The 19,950-nt window shown below is 38.7% G+C and overlaps 2 protein-coding genes across 4 annotated transcripts in view; one reads left to right on the forward strand and one right to left on the reverse strand.

Moving 5' to 3' along the window:
- Nucleotides 1-19,950, reverse strand: part of CERS6 (ceramide synthase 6) — a 299,128-nt gene that overhangs the window by 93,871 nt on the left and 185,307 nt on the right. The gene's annotated exons all lie outside the window — the stretch shown is intronic.
- On the forward strand, nucleotides 16,770-17,636 carry LOC102732752 (large ribosomal subunit protein bL32m). The gene is given in 1 exon segment (XM_031022485.2): nucleotides 16,770-17,636. A coding segment is annotated over 1 exon segment (582 nt). The 3' UTR covers nucleotides 17,352-17,636.

Here is a 19,950-nt window from a genome sequence, read left to right on the forward strand (position 1 = left end):
ACTTTCCTGGAAAGAACAGTGAGATGAGGGGGAATGAGGGGTGATGGGGGGCGAGGAGCTGGCCAACACTGGAATGCAGGCCTTCACAAGGCTGGCGTACTCTGGCAAGTTGGAGAATGAAAGGGAATAAAACTACTGCAGAAAAATTTGCTGGGTTTTTTGTTTTTGTTTTTGCATGGACCTGTTTCCTCATTCAAATTGACATGCTGTCAGCTGAGAAAAACAGTGTGATTTTCTGTTTCAATTCTCTGCTCACTAAAATGGCCATAATGATCATTGTACCAGGTTTTATATAACTGAAGCAATATAGAGGCAAGAATTTTAAAAGGTAAAAACATTTTAGGAATGGAAGTCATTGATTTTTATTCCTTAGATTACCCCAATCGCAACATATTGTGATTACAAAAGACAACAAAATGGGTAATAGAGAAATGAATTCACGATAGACTTTATACATATAATCAGGATTCTGAAGCTGTGCTTTTACATCAAAGACACCACATGATGAATACTTAATCCTTCAGTATGCTCAACCAGTATATGTAATCCTTGTAGTCTTTTAAAAAATCTGCTGTTCTTTATTATACCTTCTTCTCGTACAATCAGTAGGTTGATCCAAACCTCTTAGGACACTTAGGACATATTCCGAGTTTATGTCTCAGAATTACCCAGGAGCACATATCTTTATAAGTGAATGATATTCCTGGGAAATATGTAAGGAGAATAATCTTTATTAATCAAGTGCTGTCGATTCATGAGGGCCATGATCACAATCACTTTTTCAGCTTGCAGATTGCTGGGAGCAACTTCAGACTTATTAAAATAGAATCTTCGAGGGGTTAGTGCCCAGTTAATGTGTATGGTTCCCAAGCTCCCCAGGTGACTGATCTGCTGCCAGACTGAAAGCCCCTGCACTGAGGCAAGCTGCTGGAACCTACAATACCTACGATACCTCATATGACAAGTGAGGTGTTCTACGGAAAAGCACTTGGTCACTGCCTAATTTAGCTGCTCTGTATGTTCCTATCTTTCTGTGAAGAATGGTGCTCGGGTTCTAAGTATATGACACTTCACATGACTCGACAAGTAGGGGAGTAGAAAGTGAAACCATAAAGTGATCTTATTGTTTATTTTAATAATTTCTGGAATGGCAGCCACACAGCATTAATACCTGAGACTTGAAAGAGACACCCAATAGTACCAGTAATAACAGGCTTATCCTGCCCAGTATAGAGTTTTATCCATCCTGAGCAGAGCCAGTGTCCTCCTCCACCTGTTGCCTATACCAACAGCCTTCCTTCCCTAGAGCCCCAATTTTAAGATGAGTATATGGTCTCCTGAAAATACAAGGAAGATATCTCTCAACCTTCTTGCAGCTACGTGAGGCTTTGTGTCTCAGTTCTGGAGTGAAAATTATGTCTGGGATGTCTATAAAGGCTACTTAATGAGAGATGACTCCGATGGCAAGCAACTTTTTAACTGTTCGCTTTTCCTTCTTTGGGGGGTATTGTTGCATTGAGGTGACAGGTGGAGTTTTAGCAGTCATTTTGTGCCGGAAATAATCTTCAAAACGTAGGCTGTGTACTAGAGTAGTAGGAGCAGAAAGACACAATATCCCTGCATGGAGCCATCATACTGACTCTATCTCCGTCCAGGCTTGTTTTACACAAGGAAAAAAAATCCTTTTTCTTATTTAAGCCACTGTTATTTATTTATTTATTTATTTATTTATTTATTTATTTATTTAGCTATATGCTCTAAACCTAATCCTAACTAAAATAATAAATAGAGAGGAATATCAAGGGACATATAAAGTTAAGAAGAGATTTCGATGGTTTATAATACCCATCCTATGAATTCCTAATACACTGATATTGCTTCCAGTATCCATAAAAAGCATGTCACATATACAACTTTAATCTTACAAAGAGATTTAATAGTATTTACCCTCATTTGCTGAAGCAAGACAGTAAAATAATTTACCTAATCTCTGTATACTGAAGAATAATCGGTGCAGTTTAATAGCATGAAATCTGATAAAAGATCAGAGCTAAAAATGGAGAGCAGGAGATGAATGAAAGTTCCATGCCATACAAAGTCACTAGCATATACCGTCTTGTTGACCATGGGGTAGAGGGTGGAGAGGAAGTGAAGACAATCCCAAGATCTCCACTTGGTTGGCTGCTACAGATGGTGATGTCTGTATATAAGATGGGGAATGCCAGAGGAGGAATAAAGGGGATAGAAATGCAAAGTCGAGGACAAAGTCAGAAAACAGACTGGGAATCCAGGTTGACTTGCTCTTCTTTTAAAAACATTTGATGATTCCACACCAATTGCTCCATAAAGCCCAGGCTCCTTATTGTGATTTCAAGGCAATTTACAACGTGGCTTCAACCCACCTTTTCAGATTTGTCCTTTCACATCTCTGTCTCTTTGTCCATGAGGCCCCACCAAACACAAACCTTATGCTCTAGTCACACATGACTGCTCATGGTCCCCCCAAACAAGCTTCACAGAAGCCCATGCATATTTCTTTCATAACACGTATCTACTTTGCTGCAAATATCTGTTTACTTGTCTGCTTCCCGCACTCAACAGAACTCTTTGAGGGCCTTGCCCATTATCTTGGATATAGCACATGAAAACAGATAAGTACTCCAATACCTGTTTAATTAACAGAGGCTCCCATGCCAAGCCTCTGTGTTTTTGCTTACTTTGTTTTCCTTATCTGAAACACAGAAAGGAATCGATGATGACCCTGAATAGTCAGGGCTAGGTGAATAATACAGTGGTGGTTTTTATCTGGAGAGACCAGATCAGAAAAGGATAGGAAAAAAACTGCCAAATAGCTATCAGAAAAAGGAGAATTTTATACAAAGAGGTAACACATACACTCAAGTCTCTGATAACTTTTTCTTTCATGCAGCAAAATACATCAGGAGTGTGGAATCAATAGTTCATGTTTGGAATAGGAAGGCAGGAGCATGACAAGGAAGAAAGCATTGGGGTGCTCAAGAGGCAGGGCGACACTGGATAAAGAAAAGCATGGCAGGAAACTCTCCATGCAACGAGAACAGTCCCATTACTCACAAAACAGCCCCGTCAGCAGAAGTGGGATGTGTCCTGCTACTTCTTCATCCTCAACTGTGCTTCAGAACTTGATAAAGTACATTGCTGGATAAGGTCTGGGTTTCCCTGCTCCAGGGTTTTCTGAATGCCACTATAGCATGGACTACACCATTTGTTAAACTTAGAAAGTCCCAATCCAGAGATACATTGCTTGGCTTCTCCAATTTGTAATAATAAGAAGAAATAAAATAATACTGTACGATAGTGCAGAAAACAGAGGAGTCTTATCCAGGTCATACATGAAAATATCCACCATCCTTCTGTGACACATATTCTTATTTTTGTTGAGAATGAACAAAGATGATTGAATGTAAGTTACTTTTTAATTAGTGTGATGTGGTACAATATAAACACAAGATAGGAGTTGAGAGTATTACAAAGTATTAAGAACATAAGAACTGATTTGGGAAACAGTGTATTCATGTTTCATGTTCATCCTTCAGGTCTTTCACACATAGTATGGGAATATGGTCTTAGGACACTCTTCAAGAGAAGAGAGTCTGAAAAAGGAAACTCCGTATTCCTCATTCCTGGCTCAAATTTAAATGGCTTCTCAGTGTTGGTTGTCAATGCAGGCCCACTATAAAAGCACAAAATAAATATTACAGAATCAAGCAATCACCCTCTGTAGAATTTAATCAAATGATTTAAAAACTTATGTTCACATAATGTTTAAAAGCAGTTTTATCCATAAATTGCCAGAATGCGGAGGCAACCAAGATCTCAATAGGTGAAGGGATAAACAAACTGTGGTACATCCACACCATGGAATATTATTCAGTGATAAAAAGAAATGAGCTATCAAGTCATGAAAAGATATGGGAGGAACCTGACACGAATATTGCTTAAATGAAAGAAGCCAATGTGAGAAGGCTAGATACTGTAATTTACAACTATATGACATTCTGGTAAAGGCAGAACTATGGAGATGATAAAAAGAGCAGTGGTAATCAGGAGTCGGAAGAAGGAGGGAGGGATGAATAAGCAGAGTGCAGAGGATGTGGGGGGCAAGTGAAACTACTCTATAGGATTCTATAAAGGTGGATACATGTCACTAAGCATTTACCCAAACCCACAGAACGATACGACACAAACAGTGAACCCTAATATAACTATGGCTTATTAACTGTAACATAAGTACCACACTGGTGGGAAATGTTAATAATAGGGGAAACTGGGGGGGAAGAGAAAGGGTATGTGGGAACTGTTCAAGTTTTCTCTAAAGCTTAAATTGCTCAAAAAACACAACCTGTTAATTTTTTAAGAATGTTACCTTAGAACCTCCAAGTCATTTAATAATTAACTCAGAAGAGCATTTTGTCAAATGTTAGAAAAAGCAAGCAGCTTGGAAGACAATACAGCATAATTCAGAGTACAACGCCTTGAGCAAGGGACACAATCTCTCTATTCCATTTCTGTGAGAATTTGAGTGACTACTTACTGCACGTCAGGCCCTGTTATGGGTGCGTGGCAGACAGCAGTAAACACATAAAGATACCTGGCCTCATCGAGCTTATATTCTACTGTGCAGAGACAGACAACAACAACAAAAAAACCAACAGAGAAAATGAATTATATAACATGTGAAAAGTCCATGAGTGTTACAGAGAAAAAGGAGAGCAGATAAAGGGGATCCGGGCTACTGGGGAGGGGACTGCTGGGGAGTAATTTCCTCGTTTGCTAAAGGGGATATAACAGGCCCCTGTGGGTATTATGGGTTCCATGAGATCTCCCATGTAATGTGTTTAATAGTGTCAAGCATACAGAAAGTGCTCAGTTAGTAAAGGTGACCTCTTATTATAATTATTGCTAAACAAGAACTCAGGTAAATGGCAGTAAATTTTTAAATAACTTTTATCATACCCACCATATTTTCAGTCCTGATTTTTTTTTCCAATTGCTGGAGTAAAAGCAATGATCATATTCTAAGTAAGAGATTCATGTACTTCAGGAGAAATGAGCACTTGTAGAATTTGTGGTTGTTTACTAGTAAAAACCATCTTTTCATTAGCCATTCTGCTCACCTCTGCCAAGAAATCTCTTATATAATCATAAGGACAGATCTTAGAAAAGATATGGGCAACTATAGGTTAGGTTTAGTTGCCTAGGAGAACAAAGTAACAGGGACTTAAGAAAAGGTAGGGGCATTCATTTGTTACCTAAAATGTCTGAAAATAAGTGATTTGGGACTTGTATCACGGGTTTCACGAAGTCTTCAGGGACCTGAGTTCCTCCTCGCTCACTGCTCGCCACTCACAGGGTGTGGACCTAGTCCCTGAGGTCCAAGAAAGCCGCCAGAGCCCTCACATCCACGTGGCAGGCAGCACGGAGAGATAAGGAAGGCCTCATGTTTCCCTTTGACAAGATTCCCCAACAGGCACTTTCCACAGCAATTCTCCCAACTGCTGTCCTGGCTGCCAGCTGCAAGAGAGGCAGGTGCTGTTTCATTGGCAGAACTGTGTCCAGCTACGAGGCAGGGGGAATGGGCTCTGAGAGGTAGCAGCTGCTTTTCAGAGGGATGAAGCACAACGGCCTCCCACTTCTCCAGCTGGCTGAAGGAAGCACCCACAGCTCCCATGTGAAAGGAGAAGGATCCTTTGTCTCTGCAGATGTGTGTAGTTGCTAAGAGAGAAGGGAATTTGGTGGTAGTAACTTGTTACTGAAGAGCAGCCTTCTTTGTGTGTGTGTGTGTGTGTGTGTGTGTGTTTAATAAACTGACCCAAACTTTATCAAAGACAAAAAGATTTCAATAAATTTTAAGACTGGAGAAAGAGTTAGAGATTTTTTTTTGAAGTTTGCAATATATATACCACTACAAGAATACTTAAGTAGCTTATGGTGAATCCACACGATGGTTTATTGTCCAACTGTTGAAATAATATTTTCAAATATTATTTAAAGACATGGGGAAATGCTTGCCACGTAATAAGTGAAAAGGCAAGGCACAATATGAACTATGCAACATATGTATATGCATGAGAGTAAAGTTGACACAAATTAACTGTCCATAGGTTCTAAAATCTCTACATAGAAAACAAGTTGAATTTATATTTGTTATAATTGTTATTATACACGTAATTGTACATGTTATTATACGTGTATAACAATTATAATTGTTTTAAAAAATTCTGCATTCCAATACCAGTTCTGAACTGCTAGACTGCCGTCATATTTTCCTATGATCTTTTGCATTATTTTAAAATTATAATCCTTATATAGAATTTCAAAAGTCCAAAAGCCATGAATCACCAACCAAACTAATAATGCATTTTAAAAAGTACTATATCACATTTAACTTTGGGGAAAAAATACTCTGCAAGTATTTAACTGGTGGAGTGGAAGCATTAATACATATAAGTAGCCCCCAAAGCATCAAGTTTTCAAAGAAAACCACACAGTGCTAAATAAATGTGAAATAATACCAACTTCCTAAAGATCTGAATTGAAACAGGCTCTATCTTTACCAAGAAATTAAATTCCTAACAGTATGTATCATTCTCATCCAAATTCAGGCTTTCATTTATCACTGGGATTTTTTTTTAAGTCCTCAACCTTATTTTGTTACTCTTGGCTATGCCTGACCAGTCAGTACACAAGGCGTATTTCAGAAGTTATTATAAGTATCTACTATATGTCAACATGTTTGGCAGGAGGCTCCAGACTTTACACCATGTTCCCTGTCCAAGGGATCCCGGGCTGGAGACTCAGCTCTCTGAGTCTACCTTTCTTTTCAGGGTTTTTGCTGGTTCGGCTGCTCCCTTCAGACTCTGCCTTGTAGCCAGCCGTGCACCAGCTCTGTTCTTCCTGCTACAACACCCTCCTCCCCGCCTCCCACTGTTTTATTTACTATTATTTAATGGTGCAATTGTACCAGCCAACAGAAATGATTGTGTGAAATCCAGAAATCATTTAATAGAATATAAAATATAAAGAAGTAGGGGAAAAGCACTGGTTCCAGAATGCTTTTTTTAAATTTAATTTTATTTTTTTTTAATTTTTTTTCTTAAGAATGCTTTTTTTAAGTTGGTAAGAAAAAGCATATTCTAATTAGCAAAAATAAAAACAAAAGCCAGGGTCATAGAAATAAGAAAAATTGTAGATAATTTAAAAAATAGAGCACTAAATGGGACACCAGGACCCAAGGATCTCAGCTGAAAATAATTATTATTGAGACCTCACTTATTGTAATAGGCTGTCCTGATGCTTAAGCCAGCTATTTTATTAGAGAGCAAAATGCTTTTATTTGGAAGAAACAGCAATATATCTGTAAACCAATCTATTTGCATAAATCTTGTGATAAAAATAATCTGAAAACTATCTTTTGATCCTAAGCAATATAATACAAAAAGACAGAAAAAAGGAGCCCAAGTGCACTGCTAATGTAAGATCCCCTGTCCCCCATCAAGTACAGCTGCACGTAGCTTTCTATGCAGACATTTGTACTGCATTCCTGTGGGAAGCCTGCAGTATTGATTCCTCTGTATCTTGTTACGCTGTGTATTTGGCTCTCCTTGGGGATTCTGGTTTTCAAAGGTGCTGGTGATTCTTAGCTAAATACCCCTGATAACTTTACATTGCCTGCCCTAAATGCATGCAAGAAAGACAAAACCTAATTCCCAATCTGAGGAGTGAAAATGTCAGGATTAAATTTGCTCTCAGGAAACAATAACCCTCTGAACTACTAATGAATAACTGGAGCGAATACAAGCCAAAGATAAGAAATGTAGCGTGTCTTCCCCAAACCTTAAATTGGGGAAAAGATTTTGTCAGTTAGAGATGAAAAATGTGGACAACTGTGCTCCCTTTCCACTCATTGCCTATAATTTGTAAATTAGAGCCTGTCTACCAATGGTACATTGGGTACTTGGAAAATTACTTATAATTAATAGACATCATAATTCTCCAGCTGATAGTCTAACAGGTAATCTTACATGCTTAATTGAAATGATTTCTTGATCTTCATTTCATTTAAAAATATAATTAAGGACATCAATAATAGCACATTTAAATAAGCATTTTTCTAGCATATTCAGTGTTATGATACAACTGTACTTGAATTTCATTTGGTTTCTCCCTTTCCTTTCTTTTCTTTTCCTTTCTGCCTCCAACAGAAACTCCAGGACTGCTGATGCTAAGAAGCAACCTAAGAGGATTGCCCTGACCGCACGCAACCTTCGGCCCCCACCTCTACTCCAGATAGGAATCCTCCATACATTTATTGTCTGGACTCAAAATGCACCCTTCTTTGTTCTGTTGCATTAAAATCAGAAACTTTTTCTAATTATCATGCCTCTATGCTTAAACACCAGATTTCAAAGGATCCAAAGCATGTACCCCAGGAGAGAGGTGGTCAATTTTGAACTCGCTCTAGGTCAAATAGCTTTATTCCATAATGTGACAAACTTACCTATTTAAAAAAAAAAAGAGGCACAGATAAGTTTTTCTTTCAAAAGGATTTAGAACTAAGCTGAAACAAAAAGAAAATAATGAAAAAAGACAACGTGATACTGACAAACTATTTGGAATCTTTAGAGAAAGGGGAAACCCAAAGACGACAGCATTGCTATTACTTTTCTCAAAGAGAAGATGTGCTAGTCGAAGATTTCCAATTCCTACGAACATATCTGAAAAGTCACAGAGGGTGGTCAAAATTTTATGAACAAATTTTTTCTTACCGTGTTTATTTTATATTCTTTACAGAGGTTGGAACATAGTCTAAAAACATTTAGACAAACATTTTTACATTGTGTACCAATCCCACCACTCAGAAGAAAAAAAGAAAAAAAAGAAAGAAAAGTTTCACTGTGACAAGGCATTGCTAGTTACAAGAGAAAACATTACCAGGAACCTCATAAAAAGGAGAGATCTTTAGAAACTGGGAAAAAAAGAAAACATTATTAGATGATGATCAGGTGCTATGGTAACATAATCTCCTTTATTTGGGGTAGAGGAGAAAGGGAAGAGGGTAAAGCTAGGTTCTAGATTCTTTTATCTATAGATGCCTTAAGGGCAGAAACTCTAACTTGACTGTAATGTCCCCACGGTGCCTCATACATAGAGGCTGCTCAGTAGATATGTGTTGAATGTTTTGCTGAGTGAAATTCCCAGCCAGCCATGTAAACATGTACAGGAATTTTCATTTCTACTCCAAAGTCCTTTAAGAACCCATATGCCTTTGCTCTTGTACTGGTAAGAGAGAGCATATGTGCACTCCAAACAAGCTATTTCCATATTCTTATTCCATCAGAATTTTCTCTTCTCTTAAGTAGCAAATAATGTGTTTTCTTGACTTTGTGTTGTAATGCCATGCTCAGGCTCAACCCACTTTGGCTCTTTTATAGAATGTTCTATACAAAGGAAGTGGCATTCATATCTTCAACTATATGTTCTCTCATTTGGGTGACTGCCTTGTCTATTAAATGCTCATTCTATGCTGGTCATTGTGATATGGAACACTGTAATGACCAAAGCCACAGTCCAAGTTTGCAAAGAGTTCATTGTACAGGCGATTTAAAAAAACAGAAACAGACAACATGGAAAAATAGTATTATAATTAAGATAAGATACCACAAGGAGTGTTAACATTGCATACCTTAGAGAGAAAGAAAATGTTGGTTGGGGTTAGTATTAACTTTTATTTACATATCTTATGATAATTTCTCTAGTTAAAATAGAAATTTTAGGGCACCTGGGTGGCTCAGATGGTTAAGTGTCTGCCTTCAGCTCAGGTCATGATCCCAGGGTCCTGGGATCGAGCCCCACCCACATCGGGCTCCTGGCTCAGCCGGGAGTCTGCTTCTCCCTCTCCCTCTGCCTCTCCCACTGCTCATGCTCTCTCTATCTCTGTATCTCTGTGTCTCAAATGAATAAATAAAATCTAAAAAAAAAAAAATAGAAATTTTAAAATAATGTGATGAACAATGTATGTTATTAGCATGATTCTATTATTTAAAATAATGCACATATATACTGTTTATACATAATATCTTCTACATATTCAAGAAGTACTTTAAAAACTAGGGGTAGAAATTGGCATGGGACAGAGGGAAGGAGATTTTTCATTTTTATGTTCTTCCATACCATTTGAGCTTATTTCTATGTGCATGTATAATTTGAATTTTAAAATTAGTTTTTAAATGTGAAATTAAGTAAAAAAGAAAAGAAAAAGGCAGTGACAAAGGCAAGGCTGACAAAACCATAATGACAAACCAAGGGAAGGCTATAAATACAATTATTAGCTTTCTAGTGATTAGTTTGAAATGGGAAGTTTACAATGTCCAGAAAATAAAATGAGACTAATTTGCTCCGGGAGTTTACCTATTCTCATTATTAAGAGCCAAGAGAAATTTTTCGTAGGAACCCTCACAAAGAAGATACTGTGTGACACAGAATATCCTGATACTACTCTCATAATCTTCACAATGACAGGTTTTACAAGACTTCTCATAATGTCTCCCAACAGAAGGTGATATCAACACAGCAAATGTAATTCACAAAAACATTTCTGAAGGGGGTCAGTTTAATCTGAAGGCCTGGGACTCCCTGGTTAATAGCATGACTCTGAGACTAGATGGCCTGAGTTCAAATGATGGCCCCACCATAGACTTTATGAATGTGGTCAAATTATTCAACTTTTCTGTGCCTCAGTTTCCTTATTTGCCCATAGGATTTTATGAGAAATAAATGATTACTTACACAAATTTTAGCACTGTGCCAGGCAAAGAGATAAACAGTCACTCTGTGTAGCTATTTACACCATCATCCTTGAATTTTTTTCTCACCCAAGCCCTTAATAGGCTGAACATGCCCAATACTGGGGACAGTGGTTCTTGCCTGAAAGTTCAGACTCCTAAGCCTCAGCAAAGAGTTTCCTCTTCTGTGTGGGGACAGGAGCCTAGTACTGAGCAGAGGCCAGAGAGGATGACTTACCCTCTGATATGAATAAGAGGAAACACTGCCAGGTTATTTCTTAGAAAATATGATGAATATGTTCCATCACATTAAGATGAAAGCAGTCAGTCCTGCTTGGTCTGAGTAATCGACATTTGTATTTGTCAGGCAAGCAGATTATGTAACATTTAGATGTAATGTACAATATACTAAAGGAAAAAGCCCACAATTTGAAGTGAGTAGAAATGAATTGCCCTCACAAACACATGCCAAGCTGGATGTGCTGATCTATCCTATCAGGCTTAAAGTAAACCCCTTGGAAAGCAGTCAGTCCTGCTAACAATTCATGAAAACATTTATAAGGCAATTCCCTTCTTTTCTCATTGGTTTCCCCTTTGTCCTCTATTTCATGTTTACCAATTTGCTCTGTCTGAACACATCAGACATACCATACATACTCTTTTGGTACTTTAACATGAGCTACTGAAGTGATGAAATGAGAAGGTATTATCAAAATTTCTTTCTCCATTAGCATAAACACTAGTTTATGATACAGCTTGCCCACCATGGTGAAGTTCAGAACAGCTTCTCTAGCGAAATTACCAACTAGTCCATGCCTCTGCCAATGACCTGACATTTCCACTTAGAAAGTACATTCAGTTATCACAAGGGATCAAGCATAAACTGAGGAGTAATGAAAACTCTTTAATGAGTACAATTCTAAATTCTTCTTCAGTTATCTTAATGTATGAAATATAAATAGCTCACAGATTTTTCTAGAAGTTCACAGTACTGTGATAAGCTATCCAAGCATATACAAGGAAGTACTGACACCTGGTCAGCAACAGTAAAATAGGTGAACAGGTGAAATAAGTGGCTGTACAGCTTCGAAAGAACTCTTGTACCTCTAGAAGTTCTTGGAATTTTGCCTCTTCGGTCTTATTTTTCTCAACTTTGACTCTATGTACTTTTGAGTTTTCTTTTCATTTTACATTTTATCAATTCTGAAAACTTAATGTTTTCCAGGCTGAGACAGGTTCTTTTTTTTTTTTTTTTTGTAATGTATATATAATCATAGCTCCAGGTCTTTCACCTGCTACAAAAGGAGAAATCCAAAGCCAGAGGAGTTAAGGGTCTATCATGAAAACACACACACTATGTAGGAAGAAAATACTATACAGAATCCCAAACTCCATTCTAAACCCAGGCGCCTGAGAATTTTCTTTGTTGGAAACTTCTAAATGTGCATTTATCCCTTTAAAACTTCCATATGTTTCTCACTGTGTACACAAGTCAATTCAGTATGAGTAGTATCATCATCTTTGGAATAAATGGCTGCCACCATCAAGGCAGAATCTCTCTTGCTAACACTGTAGGATCTATTTAGAAGGAAAGGTCTATCAACCTTGATTAGACTAAAACCCAAGAAGCCCACACGCAAACATGGTACTTTCCTCTTGGAGGCCAAAATGTGCACTGTCCTGATTATTAGGCGTGCATGGCTGCTGTCTAGCAGCATGTAACACCTAACTTAGGATATAACAGGCTTAAGTTAAAACCCTGGTTGGGCTCAGAATGTGTGAAGAATGAACCATGGTCACATCAACTTCCCTGGCCTTCAGACACTTCATCTACCACAGAGTTCTTGAGATTATCATTAAGAATATATAGTTTGTGCTTTGTAAAAGTAAATGTGTTCTATAAAAGCATGAGCTTAATACCCATCTTCAATTAACAAAAACTGAAATGTCATGACATAAAATAGACTTCCACACAAAATTCTACCACTAACTGATGGCCAGAGCATTCTTAGAGCTGGTTTTGCACTGGTGTGGCCACCATGATTCATTCATATGCCTCTATATGTCTTGCCTTGTGAGTTATGGCATACATTTTGAATATGTACCACTCATAGACCATTACAATAGATTGTACCTATAACCTTGACTTTAGCAACACTATTCCAATGATTAAAACCAAAATCCAATTAAATCATTTTTAACATTCTATATGATATTACCATATCAAATTGTAATTTCTTTCCCTAGGCTCTGATATCTTTGGATTCCTGAGATGCATGAAGAGTCTGGGTTTATTAGTTTAAGTGCTTAATAATTTAAAACCAAAGGTTTTCAACTCTAAAATTCATTAGGAAGATATATTAAGGAAAATGCATTACAGAACGGCTGATAATGAGAATCATCTCGTCCCAGTATCTTTTCTTTCCAACATTCACATGGTGCCAAAAAAGGCCATCTAACAATCACTTCCAAGCAGATGATCTTCTAACTATTTACTAAAGAGAAATATTTTCCATGTCCCAGGGCATATTGCTAAGGCAGGGATTTGTAAGTTCCAATTCACTTATTGGTTCTGGCAGAATTCTAGGGTCACAGTTATTAGCTTTTCTGGCAGAAGATACCACTTTTCTGTGCAGTAGTCCACAGAAGAGATATCCTAGATTGGTGATAAAACTAGGGAAGCCAAATAACAGTGAGGAAGATTTTAAAACAGTCATGTGTAGTTGATAAACCTAAGGACATAAGAAGTAATTGAAAACAATAACTCACAAATATTTAAGACAATTAAAGTAGGGTAGCCTACCACAAAATGTCCTCAGGCCATAAAATTTTAAGACAGGTTTTTAAATATTCTCTTTCAAAGGAGAACTATAATCCTTCTTTGTATTGCAAGGAAAAAAAAATTCCACCTGCACAGGAATGGCCTTGTTTTATGAATAGTTCCCTGATGCAGTCAAGATGGCTGTTATCTGTGTCAAATCCATCTAGTTGAAAATGTATTCCATCAATAACGTGGATCAGCCACTGGAAATGGGAGCTGTGGTGAGCCCCGTGGGGTGCCATCCTAGGGTTTAAATCTCTTAGGGTTTTACTGGAAAAACAGTCATTTATAAACAGAACATTTAGTAGGTTTTATTATTTTTCTGAGGGATTCACAAACCTTTAAATGATTTTAACTCTAACAAAAATACTGTTAAAAACATTCTTTCATATTTATCTTACTTCCAACAACCTGATTATGCTTTTGCATGCTACCTTTAAAGAAGTCAGACTTCATATAAGTCACTCCACGTATCTGAATATACATCACATATAAAGGCTGACTGTTGGACCAAGATGTCTATGGATACTGTCAATATCAGGTGGGAAAAAAGAACACAGTCACCCGGCCACAGAATTAAAACAGGTATCCTAGTTATCTTTCCAACAAGACTTTTCATTTACTCTTAAAAGGAATGAAACTGAATGAATGTGAAAGAATGTGTGTCTGTGTGTTTGTGAGACAGAGCAATAGGGACAGTGTGATACTTTTAAGACAGACCCAGGAGGCTCCCTATGTGCTTTTTAATGGGTGGGAGGGGAGGGAAAAGCCAGGTTTCCTAGGATATTTTTGCTGTTGTTTATGTAATAATAAATTGGGGTGGTTTTTTTGTTGTTATTTTACTCATTTATTTGTTTGGTAACCTTACTCATTATTTTAGCTCTTTGTAAATGTTCACATCTATTTAAACTTGAAATACAACTAATATAAGGATGGCTAAAAAAACACTTAGCAATTCATTTTTTTCTCTTTTCTTAGTATCTCAACCTGTTCATTTAGTAGGTAAGGACTTAGGACTTAAAGACTATTAATGAGTTATGTAGTTTATTAAACATGCTTGAGTTTCTGTTGAAAATAAAGGACCCGAGCTCAGATAATGGCTACATGACCTAATTCCTATAATCAAGCAATAAATTAGTTACTAAACTAACAGTTCTTAAAATTAAATTTATTAGAGTTATTCATAAATTTGCTCCTAATCATTAGATGGTATTCCATTTTTAGAGGCAACGTTTTGATTATCAACCTGAACAGAGGCAAAAATCCTGAGGTCGTCTGGCAGCAGAGAGTGACAATTTTCCTATTAATGAAGCTTCTGGCCAAGGATCAACTAGTGACCCTAATGACCGGTTTCCTTGAACCAAGTTCTCTTATGTCATTAGCATCATCACTGCCTGTCAGCAAATGTGACTGCAAATTGCAGTCACTTACAGCTACTTTTTTAACAGGTCTTTCACAAGGTCTAATTATATGAGGCTTGTTGTGAAGCTACAGAAAAGTAAAATGAGATACTGTATGAGAAGGAGACTTGGAAGCAACAACATACCACACAAAAATGTTTCACCAGCTAATAAATAATCAATCCTTGGAGGAGCAGGGCTTTGTTTTATGAACTGCCTGATAACTGGGATATTAGCCATTCTTTCAAAAGACACTTATTTGGAAACAGGATGAGGGCTTAGATATGTTAGACTGAACTCATATTAAAGTTACTTTAAAAACCCTGCACAAGTTATTTCCTTCTTTCTTCTTCCCTGTAATTTACAGAACTAATTTCATGTTGTCCCAAAGGTGATGGAGGAGATATTTAACATGAGTGTGAATGGCTGTGGAAGAGAAACATATCATATGGCCCCTCACAGATTCTCCTTAAGAGGAGGAAGAGAAAGGGCTATCTTCGTAAGACTCAAAATCTTTGTTGGAAACGGAGCTGGGAATTGTACAAACCCGCACTGCTGCAACAGGTCTCACCGTAAAGTATCAGAAGCCCGACTTCTCTTTAGTCTCTCAGCATTGCTAAGGGTAAGGTAGTTTAGTGAGTCTGATTCTCGGCGGCTCAGCGCTTGAGGAGACCTACCACAAGGAGTACACGTGCCTCCCAGGAAGACCTCCCCGTCCTTTACAAACAAAAACCTTTCTCCCCCATATCCTCACTTTCCTTTCTCTTACCACCCCAGCTCCTCCAGCCACGCCTCAGTCATGCCCACCCATGTCACCTCTACCCAATCCACAGGGTTGCCACAACCCCAAAGCAGAAGGAAAGTATTGCTACCTATGGTGTTCAAGAAGAGTGATCCTGATAAAAATGGGATATGAAGCAATGAACGACTGCTAATGTTTTTACAAAGATGACCTTATTTGGTACCAGGAAAAATAAAAACGCACATTCAAAACTGTCCAGAAATCCCGTGAAAGAGATTTTCGTGGTAACCAGAAGGGTCACAATAATGCACCACGTAGCTACCATCAGCACAGACCTAGTAAGTAGATTTCCAGCAAACCCTCGCCCAAAAAAATCACTGGAAGTCAGATGAGGTAGACCAAAGCAACTGGATACTGCCTCTGGAATGGAATAAATAGATAAGGGGGGAAAGATATTTTAAATTGCCCCAGGATCTCTCTATGAATTAATTGGGTGTTGACTTAAATGCTTCAGGAGTTAGGCTATTTCATTTACGGATGGCATTGGTATTTGTTGGTAGAGCCAAGGAAATGAAAAGGAATTAACAACTGATGAGCCATTCTCAGTGGTCAGAGCGGGAGGGAAGACTAGAGAAATAAACAAACCAGCTCTGCCAGGGATTTGATGGTGAACAGACAGACGTGGTAATAGAGTGGAGAGTGCTCCTCTACTAGGACGACCGGACACTCCTTGGCATGTGTGACTCCTGTACCTCCCTTCCCCTCATGAGATACCAAAGCTGACGCCTGCAGGGAAGAAAATGGAAAATCAAGATGAATCTTATCCTACCAAAATGGACAGATGTTTCTTTGGCCTTTACCATCGACTCCCCTAATGTCAGAACAAAACCTGGAACAAGCAAACAACTACAGAGAAAACATTAGGATGTGGAACTGCAACTCCTTTTTTAAACATTAAAGAATGGGGTCTTCAGGTGAGGAAGATGGCGTCGGCCATGCTGGCGCTTGTCGTCCCACCGTAGCCGGCAGCCCAGGGACTCCTCCAGAACTGTTGGGAACTACTATAGTGGAAACTTCAGCAGAGCGGACCAGGTTTTCCCAGTCCTCCGTGGGGACCAGCATTAGCAGTCCAAGGTCCAGCTATATTTACAGAACCAGCAAATGATACCAATGGAAGTAAGGAGATTTTCAGCCCTTCCAATAGTATCTTTTGGATGGCAGCTCCTAAGAACAGACGCAGCATTGAAGTTAACCCCTGTAGGGGAATAAACCCTCAGAAGCGTATTAAAGTTAAGAACGATATTGACGCTTGTCCTGAATGTGGTCACCTGAAACTGAAACACGTCCTTTGTGGCTATTGCTATGAGAAGGTGTGCAAGGAGACTGCAGAAATCAGAAGACAGATAGGGCAACAAGAAGGGGGCCCTTTTAAGGTTCCTTCCGTGGAGACTGTGGTGCTGTACACAGGAGAGGCAGCGTCTCATCAAGATCGCGGTAAGAGAATCATTGAACGAGACAGGAAGCAACCATCCTGGTTCACCAGAATTAAGACCAAAGGTGTTTGAAGAGGATAACTTCATATAAAACATTTGTCCTGAAAGAGAGGAAAACTCTTTGTTTTCATGTCGGTTTTGAGCTTGTTTTTAAATCATCAATCTAGTGCAAAACGTTCTCTCAAAGCAGTTAGTTTTGTGGAGTAATTTGAAGAAAATACCAGGAGTAAACTCTGAAAATATTTGTTTATACAGAGGCACAATGGGTTGATACGTCTGTTTCTGCTATACTGCAAGGTTTTAAGTAAACATAAAATTTCCAGTACAGAAAAATAAAACGAATGATTTAAAATTCAAAAAAAAAAAAAAAAGAAAATTAAAGAATGTCCCCCTTCCCATTTCTTTTTTTCCCTTCTCTGTTTTTGAAATTTTGTCTCATTTCTCCATACACCTTACTTAACGTAGCACGGCCATCCACCTCCTGGACAAAGAGCAGACCTGTTCGACAACTCTTTAATCAGTATTTGTTTTCAGGAACCAACCTGGAAGCACTGACAGTAAGTCTGGGCAACACATAGGTAACCGTGTGACAGGTACAGCAATTGAGCTCGTCAGCATCCACCAATGGGGTAGAGGGCACAATGGGTGGGGGAGGCAGAGATAGGATGGACAGCCCAGAGGGAGCTGAGGCATGGGAAGAGGCAGGGGAAAGAAAGAGAGCTGAAGCTTGAACAAAGACTTACGTGATTGGCAAGAGTTAGGCAGGTCAGGAAGGGCTGACATCATTTTTGTCTACCACGGGCATACAAATGATTTGTTACTGGGGCCAAAAAGCAGATGTCTCCCGTTACAAAGTGAAATGTTCTACTTTCTAGTACAGTAAGTTAAATGCTTTTATCTGTTGAAAAATACAAAAATAGGATTTCTGGAAACCATATGCTTATATAATTTTCGTAGAAATTAAACACTTTAAAAATATTCTTGCACTTGTCATTTCTCTCCCATCCTTCTTTGCCATAAAATATCCACATGATGACATAATGTAATATCAGTGAATTGGTTTGCTTTTTAGATCTGACCAAACATTGGGATGGACTATTTTTTCTTTTTTTAAGATTTTATTTATTTATTTGACAAAGAGAGACACATCGAGAGAGGGAACACAAGCAGGGGGAGTGGGAGAGAGAGAAGCAGGCTTCCCACTGAGCAGAGAGCCTGATGTGGGGCTCGATTCCAGGACCCTGGGATCATGACCTGAGCCGAAGGCAGACGCTTAACGACTGAGCCACCCAGGTGCCCCGGGATGGACTATTTTTACTGTGAGGACATTTAACAGTGATGAATGTGGGAGAACAATCACACGACCTGGGGCGAAAGCCAGCTCTGCCACGTAAGGTTACTTAACCTCTTTGAGATGGTTTCCTCTCTCTTTTAAATGGGGTAATAATACCAACCTCAGAGGGCAGGGAGAAAATCAATTAAATACCACAGTCCAGAACTGAGCACAGACCAGCACATGGAGCAGGCTGAGGAAGTGGGTGGGTGCCATGGCTGAAATATCCTTCCTTCTCATCCCCTAAAAGTCAGCTGCCTTCTCTTCTCTAAATATCACACAACCGAAGTATATTTTTTTTCTTTTTTGTATCTGTTCTGGTAGTAGCAAAACAACTGAAGTATATCTTAAAATTATTTGTATTATGTACCAAGTATAACATTTTTTAAAAAGTAAGGAGCAGTTTTTGTCTCTTCAAAAAAAAAAAAGTATTCATCATCTTCATTAAAATCTGTATATCCCTTGAATTTTTTTCCCCTCTTGCTAAGTGAATGACTCTAAATGGAAAAAAAAAAGTTCTTTCTACCCCTATGAAAAACATAACAAAAAAAACAGCCACATTTTTTGCCAGGTAATAAGTAGTCATTCTTCTGGAAGTAGAAATCTTTTTAAACTTTCACTTTTCCCCCCTCTTTTAGAAGTAACTTTTAAATACACCAAAAACATCCTGCCTATCTTCTCCTTTCCCTTTTAAAAAATTCAACATTACCTCTTCAGTACTGGATAAACCTTCACAACAAGCAGGAAATGCTTTACCTGTCTGAAACTGACCTGCCAACTTTCTGGGGCACACCTGACACAAAAATCCACAACTGATATGCAAGAGCCAGTTTCCACCAGCATATGGACCAATGCCATGGACGCCGGACATCAGGACTACTGCAGTGGCCAACACAGATCCCCTTGCCACCTGTCATTACTGCTTTTTTTTTTTTTAAGACTTTATTTATTTATTTGAGAGAGAGAGAAAGCACATGAGGGGGGGAGGGTCAGAGGGAGAAGCAGACTCCCCGCTGAGCAGGGAGCCCAATGCGGAACTCGATCCCGGGACTCCAGGATCATGACCCGAGCCGAAGGCAGTCACCCAACCAACTGAGCCACCCAGGCGCCCGCCCTGTCATTACTGCTTCTAATTTATTCCTCACGCTGCTCCAGCTCTAGTTCCGTTGTCTGTCACCTCTGTTCTTTCTTACTCAACAGGAGCCAAGTTCTTGACCTGGGAATCATGACCTTCACCCACCTGCCCTATCTGTCTCTTACCGTCATCAGGCTTGCTGTCTCCCCTCCTCTCCTGCCCCCAAACACAAACATGTACACACATACACACACACAGTTCCA

This window comes from Leptonychotes weddellii, chromosome 3 (genome assembly GCF_054177405.1).
Source record: "Leptonychotes weddellii isolate Sample4059 chromosome 3, ASM5417740v2, whole genome shotgun sequence".
NCBI lineage: Eukaryota > Metazoa > Chordata > Mammalia > Carnivora > Phocidae > Leptonychotes > Leptonychotes weddellii.